Source organism: Lagenorhynchus albirostris, chromosome 7 (assembly GCF_949774975.1).
Source record: "Lagenorhynchus albirostris chromosome 7, mLagAlb1.1, whole genome shotgun sequence".
Classification (NCBI taxonomy): Eukaryota; Metazoa; Chordata; class Mammalia; order Artiodactyla; family Delphinidae; genus Lagenorhynchus; species Lagenorhynchus albirostris.
Window position 1 is genome coordinate 22297705 of NC_083101.1, and position 15704 is coordinate 22313408.

The following is a 15704-nucleotide window of genomic DNA, read 5'->3' on the forward strand; positions in this document are numbered from 1 at the left end:
AGAACCTTTTCATATATGACCACTGCATTTTCCTTTTGGAGTAAGTTGGGGAGGTAAAGTTTTGTTTTGTTTTTCCTTTTAGTAGTGTGATGCATTCTGGGTTTGGACATTTTTGTTTTGTTCAGATGCTGATATCATATAGTTAGGCAGGGTGAGACCTAGGTTTAACAAGGAGTAAAATAATGCATTTAATTGCAGCAAAAAGGTTTTGCTGTTTACTGTTTTTTGTTCTGTCTGCTTTTTGTTCTTTTTTTTTTTTCCCCTTAATTTCAAGGACCCTAAGCTACTGTCAATGGCATATTCAGCTGTTGGAAAACTCTCCAGGTGAGTAAACTCTTTTTCAGTGAGAGATATCCTGTTGGTAAACTAAGAAAAACTGTGGCATTTAATAATGGATGGAGAATAAACTTCTTATGATTCTGAAAGGGTCATAGGTTGTTTAGCAATGTCTTCCTTGTAGAAGGATAATGAATGTGAGACATTTTAACTTACATCTGAAGATGTGTTACCATATTAAATGGCAGTCTTGAAATGAGATTTTGAACTGGATTGTCATAATGTGTTACAGTTTTCTTGTACCCTAGAGACATTTGATTGACCTTAAGTGTTCTTGTTGCTACTTACTACCAGTGTTTATAATCTCTATAATCAAGAGTTTTTCTAGCGATTGTCTTTTCTGATAGCATTATATTATGATTCTGAGCGGCCCTGTTTCCAAAGTTGGATTTTTTTTCTTCTGCTTAGTATGATTTCCTGTACCCAGTTCCTCCTGGTTTCCTCTTCCTTCACTGTATTTCAGAGCAGGGAGATAGAGGAGCAGCATCCTCAGTGGTACTAGGTGCTGCTTACACCCTGGTACACACAGGCTCTGTGTTGGCCTGTGTAGACTAGGTCTTGCTCTTCTGCACTGTGTAGGGAAGGAGTTTGGGGGCTCAGAAGACAGCCACTTCAGATCAGCGGATACAGCATAGGGTTGTCAACAAACCTTGTCCCTTGTGTGTTGGCATGAAGTGACAAAGCTCCTTGTCACCAGAGTCATTAGTTTAAATAGCATTTAGCCTCGTCTGTTTTCTTTATTTTAAAATCAGAAATGTTAACTGAATGCATGGAATATTCTAGTGAGAATATCTGGATAATAGGTATATTAATCTAGAATTACATTATTAGACAGTTGAAGAATTAAATATTTACTTTAAAAAGTATTTGGTTCTTTGGGGGAGGTAATCCAGTGATGCTCACGTGGTTCAGAAGTGAAACTGCAAGTTTAGGAAAGCTTGTGTTTAGTTTCTTTTTTTTTTTTCCATCTTATGGAAATTTTTGATAGTAATGATGACCTCATATTCTCTTACAGTCGAATGCCCCATTTATTTACTAAGGATATAGCTCTTGTGCAGCAGCTCTTTGAAGCCCTATGTAAGGTAGGGAAACACCTGGCAAGTGTATGCTTTCTGTTTGGATGCTCACTTGGAAACCCAACAGGGAGGGGAACACTGTTTTTATCATCTTCATAGGAAGAGCCCGAGACGCGACTCGCTATTCAAGAAGCACTATCCATGATGGTTGGAGCTTATAGTACTTTGGAAGGAGCACAGCGGACTCTCATGGAGGCACTTGTGGCTTCGTACTTAATAAAGGTAGGTCCAACTATGGGAACTACAATGGCTGGTGGTGTATGCATTTTACATTTTCTTTTTAAACATATTTTTTAAGCTCTCAGTTTTTTTTTTTTTAATTTATTTATTCATGGCTGCGTTGGGTTTTCGTTGCTGCGCGCGAGCTTTCTCTAGGTATAGCGAGTGGGGGCTACTCTTCATTGTGGTGTGTGGGCTTCTCATTGCGGTGACTACTCGTTCCGGAGCACGGGCTCTAGGTGCATGGGCTTCAGTTGTTGTGGCTCATGGGCTCAGTAGTTGTGGCTCACGGGCTCTAAAGTGCAGGCTCAGTAGTTGTGGCACGCGGGCTTAGTTGCTCTGTGGCATGTGGGATCTTCCCCGACCAGGGCTCAAACCCGTGCCCCTGCGTTGGCAGGCGGATTCTTAACCACTGCGCCACCAGGGAAGCCCGCCCCCTACATTTTTAAGATCAAAATTTGAATTGCTTTTTGCCTTAGCTCTCTATAATGAAGAGGAATATTTGCTTTCACTTGGACTGATTTATGATCTGCTTTTAATTCTTTGTTATTGGAATCTGATTTTAGGGAAGAAAGAGTACTGATATTCACAGAGGCCTTATGGTTAAAGCCTTCCTTGTTGGAAAACTGTTTTTAATGTTATGCTCTCCCAGTTGCAAGTGTTTTGTTTTAAGTGGTAGCTGAGCACTACAGTCCACTGAGGTGGAGTTCTGTAGGTAACATTGGGGGAGAAAAGCAGAAGGAAAGAAAGACACAATTTATGGATCAAAATGAGTCTGTAGGAAGTAAGCCAGTACCATCAAACATACTCTTCTTCCTTCTAGTCCTCTTCATTTGCCTGCCATGGGAGTTTGCAGGAGAATTTTTAATATCTGTGGTTATATACACATATGTATACATGATATATAATATTGCAATATAAAATAATACATTATGTATTTGCTTTAGTCAGTTCTTTGTCCTCCATTTCTAGGAGTAGAGAGGGAGATTAAAGAGGGAATGATGTCAAATATTGGTGAGATTAATATGAATTGCATCTTAACTGAAATTTGGCTGCATTGGGTCTTCGTTAGGTCTTCAGCCATGTTTATTAACACATTTATATCGAGGAATTATTAAAGGTTCAGAAAGGTATCTGGTTTCTGTTGAAATATGACAGGATAGTTATGTACACTCAGAAGGCTTATTATATATAGTGTCCCACTGTCAAATGCTCTTGGTGTCCAGTGTACCTGGTTCATGATCATAGAACATGGACAAAGAAGTATAGGCTTATTTGGAAGCTCATTAGAGTCAAATACTTAAAACTTTTTGTAGGTAACCTTACAAGGAAATGGAATGCTTGTATAATGCACATGGGTGCTGGTTATACTTATGCAGAGCAAATCATGTAACAGTATTACGAAGCCAAAGGTAATTTATTTTCTTTTCTCAGACTACATGTAAGGCAGCCAGACCCTGGGCTAAATCATATAGACTGGTCCTTAATATCATTGCCCTTTACAGTAGCTCCAAAAATGCTAAAGAGCAAGAACACCTGAATAAACGAGGTAGTACATGTTTCTAAGCATCTCTCATCTCACTTATGTTGTGACTGGAGGAATGACCCAGGGGGAAGATACATGAGAATAAAGCTTAAGCATCAGTAGACTCTCTACAACTGCTTTTCTGGTTGAACTTCCTATTCGTAGATTACAGTCTTAATCTATTTAAGTTAATTGGATATATTTATGTAGTTGAAGCTTTGCTTTGGAGTCAGTTTTAATTTAAGAGCTAATCTGAAAGCGTTGGCGGTATTTTGCTTTAAATTTGTAGGGATTCCAAGTAAGCTCTGTTTGTGTTCCCTGCAGAATATCTGAATTTCACTCATGTGACTGAGAGTTTGAGAGTTGGAGAAGCAGAGGTGGTGGCTAGAAACTGCCACAGTGACCTTGGTCTGATGGTTGGGCTGAGGATGTACATCTACAGAGAGATTCTCTGGTTATGGTCTTGGTGGGGTTTCCTGCTCTACTTGGAGTGTCCTCTTAGATCATAATAGTATCCTTTAAATAATGTCATCGTCCAGAGACTTTTAAAACAACATGATTAAAGATCTTGACTAAATGATGTTTTATTTATTTAGATATATTTATTGAAATAGCAACTTAAATTTTGATTGTTTACAATTAAAATGACTCGACTGGAATGAGTTGTTGGTAATTGAATTCTTTTTTTTTTTTAATCTGTGTGTGTGTGTGTGTGTGTGTGTGTGTGTGTGTGTGTGTGTGTTCGTGCGTTTATGTGTCAAATAGCCTGAAGTTCAAGTTCGACAAGTGGCTGTGAAATTTGCCAGCACGGTGTTTCCCTCAGACCATATACCGTCCAGATATTTGCTCTTATTAGCTGCAGGAGATCCGTAAGTTTCAAAGGTGTTAATTTGAATTTGGGTTCATTTAAAATTTAGTTGAAAATTGAATAAAATTTGTGTTGTTTGCAGTGTTCGTCTGTGGAACTTAGGAGCAATTTGTTAGAGTTAAAAATATGGCTCCCTTGATACAATATATAGACCTGTAGTCATATCCTGTCTTGTTTTTTCCTGTGGGTAAAATTCAAAGATGAAAGCCACATGACTCTCCACATCTAATGAAATTTCCAAAAAGAAGCGATTGCTTATCATGTATTTTATGCCTCTTTGCATAGATAGCCAAAAATATATTTAAGACAGATGACAAATAAAATTGCTGTTCTTAGTCTTCATATGATCATTCTCCAGTTGGTGAAATTTATTTATGTTTCTTATTTATCTTTCTGAAAGACGGGAGGAAGTTCATGGAGAGGCACAACGAGTTTTAAGGTGTCTTCCTGGTAGAAACAGAAAAGAAAGTGCTTCTAAGCAGATGCCATCTTTCCCAGAAATGGTGTATTATATCCAGGAAAAGGTACGGTATTTAACTTCAGATAATAGTTTAAGTCATATAATGAATGATGAAAATAAACTTACATTTTTTTAGGTGACACATTTAAAAATGCTAATCACTAAATGTTGAATGGTTAGTAAAGTTTCTAACAATGTTAATACAATAAGAGGAAGGTACGAAGTGAGGAGAAAAATATAAATCTCAAATGTAATTAATCTGTTTTGCCCAAATCTAAATTACTTACAATTCCTTTTATGTTTTTCAACATTTTGGCTGTGTTTATTTTATTTTTTATTATTTAAACAATTTTTATTGGAGTATAGTTGATTTACACTGTTGTGTTAGTTTCTGCTGTACAGCAGAGTGAATCAGTTATACATAAACATACATCCACTCTTTTTTAGATTTTTTTCCCATATAGATCATTACAGAGTATTGAGTAGAGTTTCCTGTGCTATACAGTAGGTCCTTATTATTTATCTATATTATACATAGTAGTGTGTATATGTCAATCCCAATCTCCCAGTTTATCCCTTCCCCCCTTTTCCCTCCTGGTAACCATAAGTTTGATTTTTACAACTGTGACTCTATTTCTGTTTTGTAAATAAGTTCATTTGTACCATTATTTTTATTGGCTGTGTTTAAAATTTTTCCCCTTGGCATGACATGCTTAAAATATACCTTTTTAATTTTTAAGGGCGTTATTTAGGGCAGCATAAGTTTAAGAATGCTTCAGGGAGCAGTTCAGACTTTTTCCACCATGATCATAAGAGAGCATTGCATCTGCTTTTGCAAGTCTCCTGTTTTTGCTGGTAGATCAGAGTATTGACAGTCATGACCCCCCACCCTGACACTATCCTACTTTTTACATTGATGTTTCTCTTAGTGTGCTGGGGGGATACCTTACAGCCTTTCACTTCTACTGGTGGTCTTAGCTTTTGGCTTAGGTAGACATCTTAAGGGTGCTGGAGGTCAGTATGTAGCAGCCATGATTCTCTTCTCCATAACACTGTCATATTTGTGGGCAGAAGATGCTTTTGTGCTAATATTTTCCTTCTACCTCTATTATTAATGAAAATAACTGGAATGCAGTGCCCTGGGGTGACTGTCAGTAGATGCCTGGAGTAGGTTTATTCTTTTTATTTTATTTTTTTTACTTGCTACTGTGTCATCTTTGCAGCTTTTTTCTTTCTTCCTTTCTTTTTAAAGTATAGTTGATTTATAGGTTTATTCTTTTTTTTTTTGCGGTACCCGGGCCTCTCACTATTGTGTCCTCTCCCGTTGCGGAGCACAGGCTCCGGACGTGCAGGCTCAGCGGCCATGGCTCGCAGGCCCAGCCGCTCCACGGCATGTGGGATCTTCCCGGACCGGGGCATGAACCCATGTCCCCTGCATCGGCAGGCGGACTCTCAACCACTGCGCCACCAGGGAAGCCCAGGTTTATTCTTTTTAAACAAGCCAGTCAAAAGGCAACACATCTGTAACTTCGGGTTTGAGGTCCATGCACAATCAAGCATGATTAATGGAAAAATGTTTTGACTAGAAAAAAAACAGTAACAGACAATAATGTAGCTAGAAATACAGTTATTTTTGAGTTGAGAAAGGGTACATGTGCTTTGTTTTCCAGTAATTGATTTTTGGGGTTTATTTTTATTAGGCTTCCCATCGAATGAAAACGCCAGCCAAGTACATGACTGGGACCACTGTCCTTCCATTTAACCCAGCAGCCTTTGGAGAGGTAGGACTGACATATATTTCTATTTTGCTTTCGCTAAAGGTTCTTAACGATAATGTCACAGTCAAAGAGATGACCGTGAATTTTTTGTGTTCTAGGTAAACCCATATAGTGACATCATTGTTTTATACCAGGTTGTTTATTAGGAAAACAGTACTTAGTAATTGGTATTATTTTAAATCATAGTGGAGTCTAGAAATACATTTGTCTCAGTGAGATTCTCTTCGCGAAAGAAGTAGATGCTCTGCCTTGATTGCTATTGGGAATTTACAGCAAATTAGGTTTCAATTTTAAAGCCAACAATATATTGAGGTTATTTGGATTATCCAGTTTTGAAGGTTGGAGAATTAGATTAATTTATCTCATTTGCTAAGGGAAATTCTATTGTTTTAGTCACTGATTTGCACTAATTAAATGGCAAGAGATAATCTTGTTCAGAGTAAGAAGACTCACGATGAAATTACTGCCTGTCCTGTCCTAGCTGCCAAGGAAAGAGCTTCCAGAGGACTCCTTAGTAGCTAATTTATGTCAGAGGTTTTTAATGACGTTGTAGCTATTCTTCTGTAGATGATTTGAACCCATTTTTTCAAATTCTCTTGTCAGTGGAGATTAAATGCAGCTCAAGTTCCACAGGAACAGATCATTGGTCCCGGGTTTCTGTCCAGTGTCTGTCTGTCTGTCTGTCTGTCTCTCTCACATACATACACACACATCTTTAAAAAAAAATAATGATTTTCCTTGTTATATTTTAGACTTTAAAAGTGGAGTTTGTGTTTTAACTCCATTAAACTCTGTTAAAAAGCACTCTTTGGATTATAAAACTGGTTATATAAATTCTGCTCCCTTGTGATAATTTCAGTTCACACGTTGAGTCATGTTTTCCATCTTCTGTGAGGGTTGTTGAATAGCTTTTGAAGGAAGGTGGAGAATCAAAGCTGGGAACTGTCACTTTGAAGAACATCTCCTGCCTTGATTTTTTGAGACGCTTATCTGGTGTCCTTCTTCCTTCTGTCTGTAGATAGTCCTGTACTTGCGCATGTGCCTGGCTCACAGTGCGGGAGTGGTGCCCACCTCTCAGAGTTTGGCTGATATGCAAGATCACGCCCCAGCCATTGGACGCTATATACGGACTTTAATGTCGGGCAGCCAGGCAACACCCTCCTCGTCTTCTTCCAAGAGTGGGGAAACCAACCCTGTTCAGATCTACATCGGCCTGCTTCAGCAGCTGTTAGCAGGTGTTGGAGGTAGGAGGTCATGCCGCTGAGGATTATACTAAAGCACTTAAGCAAAAATCTAATTTTAAACTCAGCTGAGAATTTATAGCAAAATGATTTTCTGTCTTCTCTCCTGCAACTGAACATGAATCTCTGTTTCTTTTCTAAACTTGCCTGAGTTCATCTTTGATACACTATTTCTTTTTTCAGAAAGAAATGCTTAACAATAGGTAATATATTTTTACTTTGGAAGTGGGTGTGAAGAGCAGGGCATCTTTTTATAGACAATAAGCCTGTAAATTTGTGTATAGAATCACATACTGTATTTAGGTTAACTTTTGTTTTGTAGAACTGGGGAATGCCTCCTAAAGCTGTAGCCTTATGCTTTAAAGGAAGTTAGTGATCCCTGTACGTTTATTGCTTTTCTTGAAATCAGAATGGTTCTGAATTCCTTCTTATTTAGGTTTGCCAGTCATGTACTGTCTATTGGAAGCTGTCTCAGTGTATCCGGAAAAGCTGGCTACCAAATTTGTAGACAAAACCGAATGGATAAAGGTATATCCTGTGCATGTGTATTTCTTTTTGATTCTGTATATTTTAAACTTCGGTCTCATGATGTCGCCTTCCTACCAGTGTTTCTGTGGCCTTTTCTGCCTTTAGGTCATTTTGAAACTCTCATCATTAAACACTTACTGGGCAGCGAGTAGGTCCATACATTGCAGTGATCCATTTAGGTGAGAGGGGGAGATGAATTGGGAGTCTTATAAGTAAGAAAGAATTATTTTTCTGTTTTAAAAGTTTAAAAAAGTAATAAATATATATAACTTAAGTAAACAATTATGTAAGACGTCTCCTTTGCATAGTCTTAGCTACCCAGATCCCTTCACCTTCCTGCCTCTTCCTCTCTCACCTGACAGACATGCATAGGTTATCACTTATTTGTATATGGTGTCCCTTCTAGAGTTTACTTATGCATATACACACAAGTGAAATTAGCATTTTTGAGTTTTCTTCCTTTTTTCACACAAAAGGGTATTATACTTTTCACACTGTTGTGTACCTTCTTTTGCTTAGCGTTAGAACAAGGAGTTATTCCTGTATAACTACAGAGAGAACATCCTCTTTGTTTTAACACCTTCATTGTTTCCCACTGCATGAATGTGCCATAATTTATTGTAGGTCCTTATTGATGGTCATTTAGGTTACTTCCAGCCTGCTGCCATGGACAGTCCATCATTTTGAATATGAGTGGGTATATTTTTAGGTAGATTCCCCGGAAGTGGAATTGAGGACACATGGATGCAATTTTAATAGATAATGCACATCCTCCATATGAGTAGTTCCAATTCACACTCCCACCGGCCATGTTGGAGAGTATTTTTGTCCCGTGGTCACACCAAAAGGGTTACCAGGTTTAGCAAATAAAAATGCAAGTTGCTCAGGTAAACTTGAATTTTAGATAAACAGGGAATAATCTTTTTTATTACAGGTCTGGCTCATATAGTTTTGTATACCTTTTGTGCTACATAATGTAGTTCTTTTTGGAAAATGCAGTTTGAATTATGGTAAAATGTACCAATTATTTAAGTGTGAAAGCATGAAGGTAATTTACCAAGAGGAGTGAGTTTTGTACTTTTCTGGAAAATCTAGTCTCAGGAAATTGCTTCTAGTTTAAAAAGGTTTTTTAATTCTTTGTGAATATTTGCTGATTTTAAAATGATCTTAGAGTTTTTGACCTTTGATCTTGTAGATCAGGGGTCATTAACTTGTGGTCCATGTACCAAATCTGGCCCGCCTCCTGTTTGTATGGGCTGCAAGCCAAGAATACTGTTTACATTTTTAAAGGGTTGGAAAAAAAATTAAAAGATGAATAAAATTTCCTGACATGTGAAAATTAGAGTGTCTGTGAAATTGTGCTGGAATCCAGCCACACCCATTTGTGGTCTATGACTGCTTTTGCACTACAATAGCAGAGTGGAATTGTTGCGATAGATTTGGCTCTTTACAGAAAACACATGCTGACCTCTGTTTCAGATCAGCTGTGTATTAATTCCACCTGTTTTATACTTTGTATCTTTGATGAAAATGCACGTAAGATTTTGGTCTATACCTCCGCTTTTATTTCGTTTTGAAATAATAGCTTGTTGCGTTCTTTTCTCATAGTTACCAGTAGATTGAACATTATAACGTTTTAAATGTTAGACGTCAGCAGGGAGATGATCATATATTATGTGTGTATTTCTTTTTCTACACCGCTCAGAGTCTGATGAATAGCAGTAAAGAAGAGATGCGTGAACTGGCAGCATTGTTTTATTCTGTGGTGGTATCTACAGTGTCAGGAAACGAGTTGAAGTCAATGATAGAACAGCTTGTAAAGACTACAAAAGACAATCATGTATGTTATCAGTTTTGTCTCTGTCCTTTTTTGTGGGAAATAGTTTTACAAAAGCATCTAATATATTTTTAGTTTTTGTGTTCTCACTTGTAAAACGAACTCATAAATTTCTTGCCTTTATGATTGTAAAGATTAAATGAGATAGATAATACATGGATTCAGTCAGTTCAGTCAACAAATTTGAGTGCCTTGTGTCTCATAGGCATTGTTTTAAGCTCTACGAATACAGCGGGGAGTGGATACATGAGAAGCTCTAGTAGTGCTTGGTGCTCAGAAATGTTAGTTCCTTTTTTCCTCCCCATCTACTGCCACCTCTCATTGTACCTGTCCCGTTAGGAAACACTGTTGAAACCATGTGCTTTCAAATATTTTATTTGCATTTGGAGGTTTTAGCAATTAGAAATAGGATCCGTTCATTGTATTTTGTTGGCAGTAGAGGAAAATTATGCTTGAAAGTTATGACGGTGTATTTACCTAAGTGTTATTTATAAGCTAGAAGAAAGTGTGGGTGCTTATAAGAGCATGCAATGGAGTCACCTCACCCATAGTTGGAGTTGGGTATGGGATTAAGGAATCTAAATCCAAGTGAGTCAGGACTCAGCTTAACTTCTCAGAATTCTGTGTTTGAAACTCAAGTTTTCTCTTGTTCCCTAACCTATTTATTAACATCCAGTGGAACCTCACATGATCACTTTATTCTTTGGCCTTATATTTTATTGGGGAGATGACTGTAGTAAACACACAGTTATTTCATTGCATTCACGCACGTGTGAGAGAGACAGACATACGGTATTGTGTTGTTAAATCCAGAGCCCGGAGATACAGCACGGATCCTTGCTTGCATTGGGATTCACAGTAGGAAGATATTTGGCTAAGAAGAAAATGAAAATGGCAGAGCAGCAAGACGTGGAGACAAATGCTGATTTTCTGCCCGAACAAGAGGAACTCATTCAGAGTGCCACAGAAACTATCGGTAATTAATGTGTTTATGCTGATTTGGATGTCAGCATAAGTAGGTTACAGTTTTTTTGAATTAGCTTAAAATTTATTGTAACATTTTAATTTCTTTTTATAGCATTGCACTCTAAATACACGAGGTTTTTCCACAGAGTCTTGATGCTGAATAAATTCTTTGTTTTTAATAACAATGCTAGTACTCTAGTTTTTGTATATACATATTTTTCTATATGTTTCTATTTAACAGAGATGATTCCGTTATGGGAAAAATTGTAAACATTAAGAAAGGACATGACTCTGGTGTTTTATTACTAAAGAAATGCTAACAAATTATCAACTGGAAAATATGTTGTAGACTTTGATTTTGGTTTGCTGTCTTTAAAAAAATCTTGAGTACATTGCTGGTTGCTTTGGATTCCAGGGGTAATGATATAAAATTCTTTTGTGTCTAAATGTGTTTACAGGCTCATTTTTGGACAGTACATCACCCCTCCTGGCAATTGCTGCCTGTACAGCCCTGGGTGAAATTGGCAGAAATGGTCCACTCCCAATCCCCAGTGAGGGATCTGGCTTTACTAAGTTGCATCTTGTGGAAAGCCTGCTAAATAGAATACCCTCCAGTAAAGAAACAAATAAGGCAAGTCTCGTCCTTTTATCCTTCTTCTCTGAAATTCTTTCTGTTCATAGATAAATAAATGAATAAAAACAGAATCATAGTCAGGATAGATGGCATTACAGCTGGAGGAAGGACTGAATGTGGAAAAGAGTGGTAAAGAAGAAAGTCTAGGTGACTGTTTAATTTTGAGTTGGGGATGATTTGTGCACTGCTTTCGTGTGTGTACTGTTTGACCCAGTTACTCCAATTTAGGCCCATAACTGTTAAGATTTGGGTAAATATTAAATGCATCAGGTAATTCTTTTGTCATGCAAAAGGGGGGTAATAAAGTGTTAAATAGTTTAACGATTTTTGTAATTTCAGACCAAATCTAAATCTTAACTTCCTATACTTAGTTTGATTTTAAGAAATCTGGGCATTCGTAAGCAGTGTGAGTAATCTCTGAGGAAAAGGACACTTATGTTTTTTTTAGTTTTAGATAAAAACTTTCATAGACTTTAAAAATTTTCTTTGGGATAAGAACACCTCAGTGTTGAAGTATAAGATGATTTAATGAACAGAAAAATCGGTTTACTACAAGTTTAATAAATATGTAATTTTATTCTTGATCTAGGGACTATTTAAAACTTTCTGAGATCACAGTAGTTTTTATTAGATGTTAGCAAATACTCATTACCATCCATTGTTGAGCACTTGCAATCTGCCAAGCATATGCTGAGTGCTTCACATGCATTAATTAATTGAATCCCCAAAAGATCTAGTGAAGTAGGTACAGTTGTCATCTCTATTTTCAGAGATGAGGAAATAGCGTCACAGAGAGGCTAAGTAACTTGCCTGAGGTCACACAGTTGTAAAGGCTATTAAAATGGTCGAGCTGTGACTTGATCTTAGGTCCTCTGGGCCCAGAATCTACATTTATAACTGTTATAGCTTGTAGGATAATGAACTAGTTAAAGACTTTGTTCTTCCTTCTTTTGCAGCTGTGGACCCTTAATGAACTCAGTTTTATGTCTTTGTACCTCCAATGTCTTATAGACATAATTCTGTAAAATTGGATACTTAAAAAATTGTGCTGATGCATTAGTTAGACAGACTCCCCCTCCCTGCTTTCTCATTTTGGAAACATTTTTTCTGGGACCAAGCTGTTATATACTTCATTTAAAAAAAAAAAAAATTCTGTGTTCTTCCAGATGAAAGAAAGAGCTATCCAAACACTGGGGTATTTTCCAGTTGGGGATGGAGATTTTCCTCACCAGAAACTCCTCTTGCAAGGTCTGATGGATTCTGTGGAGGTATTTATATTGCTATCTGGTTGTTAGTCATTCAAACAAAAGGCATTTTTCTTAACTTGGAATTTTGCATGCTGTGAGGTTTTAAATTAAAACTTTATTCATTTATTCACCAAGTACTTACTGAGTACCATCTGTGGGTCCATCACTGGTAATCGTAGCATTGACTAAATCACCTCTGTGGGGAAGTCCTTTTCTCATGATTTTTCAAAATAAATTTATTTATTTTTATTTATTATTTTTGGCTGTGTTGGGTCATTGTTGCTGTGCGCGGGCTTTCTCTAGTTGCGGCGAGCGGGAGCTGCTCTTCGTTGCAGTGCGCGGGCTTCTCATTGCGGTGGCTTCTCTTGTGGAGCACGGGCTCTAGAGTGCAGGCTCAGTAGTTGTGGCATGTGGGCTCAGTAGTTGTGGGTCACGGGCTCTAGAGCACACAGTCAGTAGTTGTGGTGCACGGGCTTAGTTGCTCTGCGGCACGTGGGATCTTCCCGTACCAGGGCTCGAACCCGTGTCCCCTGCATTGGCAGGCGGATTCTTAACCACTGCGCCACCAGGGAAGCCCTTCTCATCATTTTTGAGTAAAGCGTGGTGCAGTGTAGGTAGAAGGGGAAACGTACCTATTCAGCTAGATGTGGGGAGTGGATGCCAGTGTTCTGGTTGCCCTTGAGTCTGATGACTTTGCTTCTGTCTTCTAGATAAATGTCCAGTGTGGTGGAGAAGACCTATAAGTAGACAACTGCTAGCCAATATGATGAGTGACCTAACACAGTCTGATGTGGCCCCTGATTGGGCCTTGGTTCTTGTCACTTACTCACCAGCCGCTTTTGTTCACCAGCCTCTTAGTCCTTCTTTGCTCTGAGCTTTTGACAGACCCATGCTTCCTTCTTTCTCAGGTTGTTGCTATAGGTCTTTGAAAAGTTTCCTGACCCTTCAGACTAGAGTAGATTTCTTTATTTATTTGTGCTTTCATGCTGCTCCGTACTTTGCTTCACAACATTCATCACAGTTGCTAATTGCCCACTAGGCTGAAGGCAAAGGCTGTTTTGCACCCCCATTCTCACCCCCTTATAAAACAGGGGCCTGGCAGCGTAACTGGTAGTTGCAGGACCTCAAACATTTTTGGAAACGTAACTGAATGAAGAGATGTTTGCGTGTAAGGCAGTGGACTCACGAAGGCGGGCATGAGCACTTCTGTCTGGGGGAGCTGGTGCACGTGTTTTGGTGGCAAAGTCGCTGCTGGGCCTTGAAGGAAGAAAGGGAGGAGAGAGGAGAGCTGTGGTTGAGGAATAAGGCAGCTGAGTGATAGAGCCGACATTAGGATGCAGGTCTCTGGATTCTTGATGGAGTATTTTTAAGGTGACATTTTTTGACAAGAAATTATAACCATATCTCATTCTCCCTGGATGTCACTGACATTGTAACGTCTTGGGGAAAAGCTTGTGATGTCTCCTTTCTCATCTTTTTTCTTTTTATATATCTATGATAGAGATGGGTTTCTTCCAGTTTTGTTTAAATGAATGAAGGTTTGTCTCGGTTCTCAACTTGCTACTGAAGACATTATTTTAAGAGTTTAGAAGTACAGAACTATATGAAAAGCTTGAAACATGCTAGAGAGACTGAAGGAGGAGAATTTTAAAAAAGCAGGAATCAAGAAGCAAAATATCTTCACAGTCATCTAGGACAAAGTCCTAAAGGTTTTTTTTGTTGTTGTTTCTTTTAACTTTTTATTATGGAAAATTTCAAACATGCACAGAAGTAGAGAGAATAATAATATAATGATCCCTATTTATCCACTCTTTATTTCTAGAATATTTAAAGCAAAATCTGGATATTATCTTCACAAATAGAGTTAGGGAGTTTTGTTTTTGTTTGTAATGCCAACTATGTTGTTATTAACATGTAAACAGGTAAAAACAGGCACATAAAATGACTCCCTAATACGGGATCCTCTGTGTCGAGATAACCTTTTCTCAGCTTAGAGTTGCCAAGAGAAACTTTGACCAGGAATGCTGTAGGACTGAAGCCTTCAAATACTTTTTCTCAGAGTAGGAAGTGTGTGGTACCAGCACTTAACACCTCAGCAAGCCTAGAGCATTTAGCCGATTAAGCTTGGAAATGGCTAGACTGTTGTCTGTATGCTTTACAGTGTTCTCCCAAAAGTCCCATATTCCCATACCCCTCATATTCTCTGTTCTTCATTCTCTTCTTACTCTCCTATTCTTAGGTCTTTTCTGATTCCCAGCAAACATTAGAGAAAAATGCCAAAGGGAGCTGAGGCTGGCCCAATTCCATATTAGTCAGTGGTTCATAACTGTGAGATGTGTCAATTTCTAAATCTGATTTTTAAAATTTGAGTATGTAGGGCTTCCCTGGTGGTGCAGTGGTTGAGAGTCCGCCTGCCGATGCAGGGGACACGGGTTCGTGCCCAGGTCTGGGAAGATCCCACATGCCGCGGAGCGGCTGGGCCCGTGAGCCATGGCCGCTGAGCCTGCGCGTCCGGAGCCTGTGCTCCGCAATGGGAGAGGCCACAACAGTGAGAGGCCTTGCGTACTGCCAAAAAAAAAAAAAAAAAAAAAAAAAATTGAGTATGTATAGTTTAGAATTTTTTAAACTTCTGATTTTTGAAACAATTCCAAATTTACAGTGTGGTTGTCAGAATAGTGTAAAGAACTCCTTTATACCCTTTATCCAGATTTACCATATTATAGTATTTTACCACGTTTGCTTTGTCATTCTCTGGTTTTTTTTCTGAACCATTTGAGAGGAACTTGCAGATACCATGTAATTTAAGCCGTGCAGAGAGGAGGAGGTGTTAGTAAATGACAAAGGCCGCTGTTAAGGGTGCAGTTACTACCAGTCAGATGTCTACTAGGTGCTTTATGTACGTTAACCTCGTTCAGTCCCTACGGCCTGACGAGGTGGATGATGGTATTATTTATGCTCATGTTACAAATGACAAAGTTGAGTCTCAGAG

The 15704-nt window shown here is 38.4% G+C and overlaps 1 protein-coding gene across 4 annotated transcripts in view; it reads left to right on the forward strand.

Annotated features, from left to right (window-relative positions):
• ECPAS (Ecm29 proteasome adaptor and scaffold) overlaps window positions 1-15704 on the forward strand; it is a 98524-nt gene that overhangs the window by 53806 nt on the left and 29014 nt on the right. For all 4 annotated transcript variants that reach the window (XM_060154641.1, XM_060154642.1, XM_060154639.1 and 1 more), the window contains 12 exons: window positions 275-324; window positions 1352-1418; window positions 1512-1634; window positions 3922-4025; window positions 4425-4548; window positions 6185-6265; window positions 7281-7506; window positions 7940-8031; window positions 9737-9871; window positions 10682-10844; window positions 11293-11465; window positions 12635-12736. In XM_060154641.1, coding sequence (XP_060010624.1) covers window positions 275-324; window positions 1352-1418; window positions 1512-1634; window positions 3922-4025; window positions 4425-4548; window positions 6185-6265; window positions 7281-7506; window positions 7940-8031; window positions 9737-9871; window positions 10682-10844; window positions 11293-11465; window positions 12635-12736 — 1440 coding nt within the window. The remainder of the gene's footprint in view (window positions 1-274; window positions 325-1351; window positions 1419-1511; window positions 1635-3921; window positions 4026-4424; window positions 4549-6184; window positions 6266-7280; window positions 7507-7939; window positions 8032-9736; window positions 9872-10681; window positions 10845-11292; window positions 11466-12634; window positions 12737-15704) is intronic.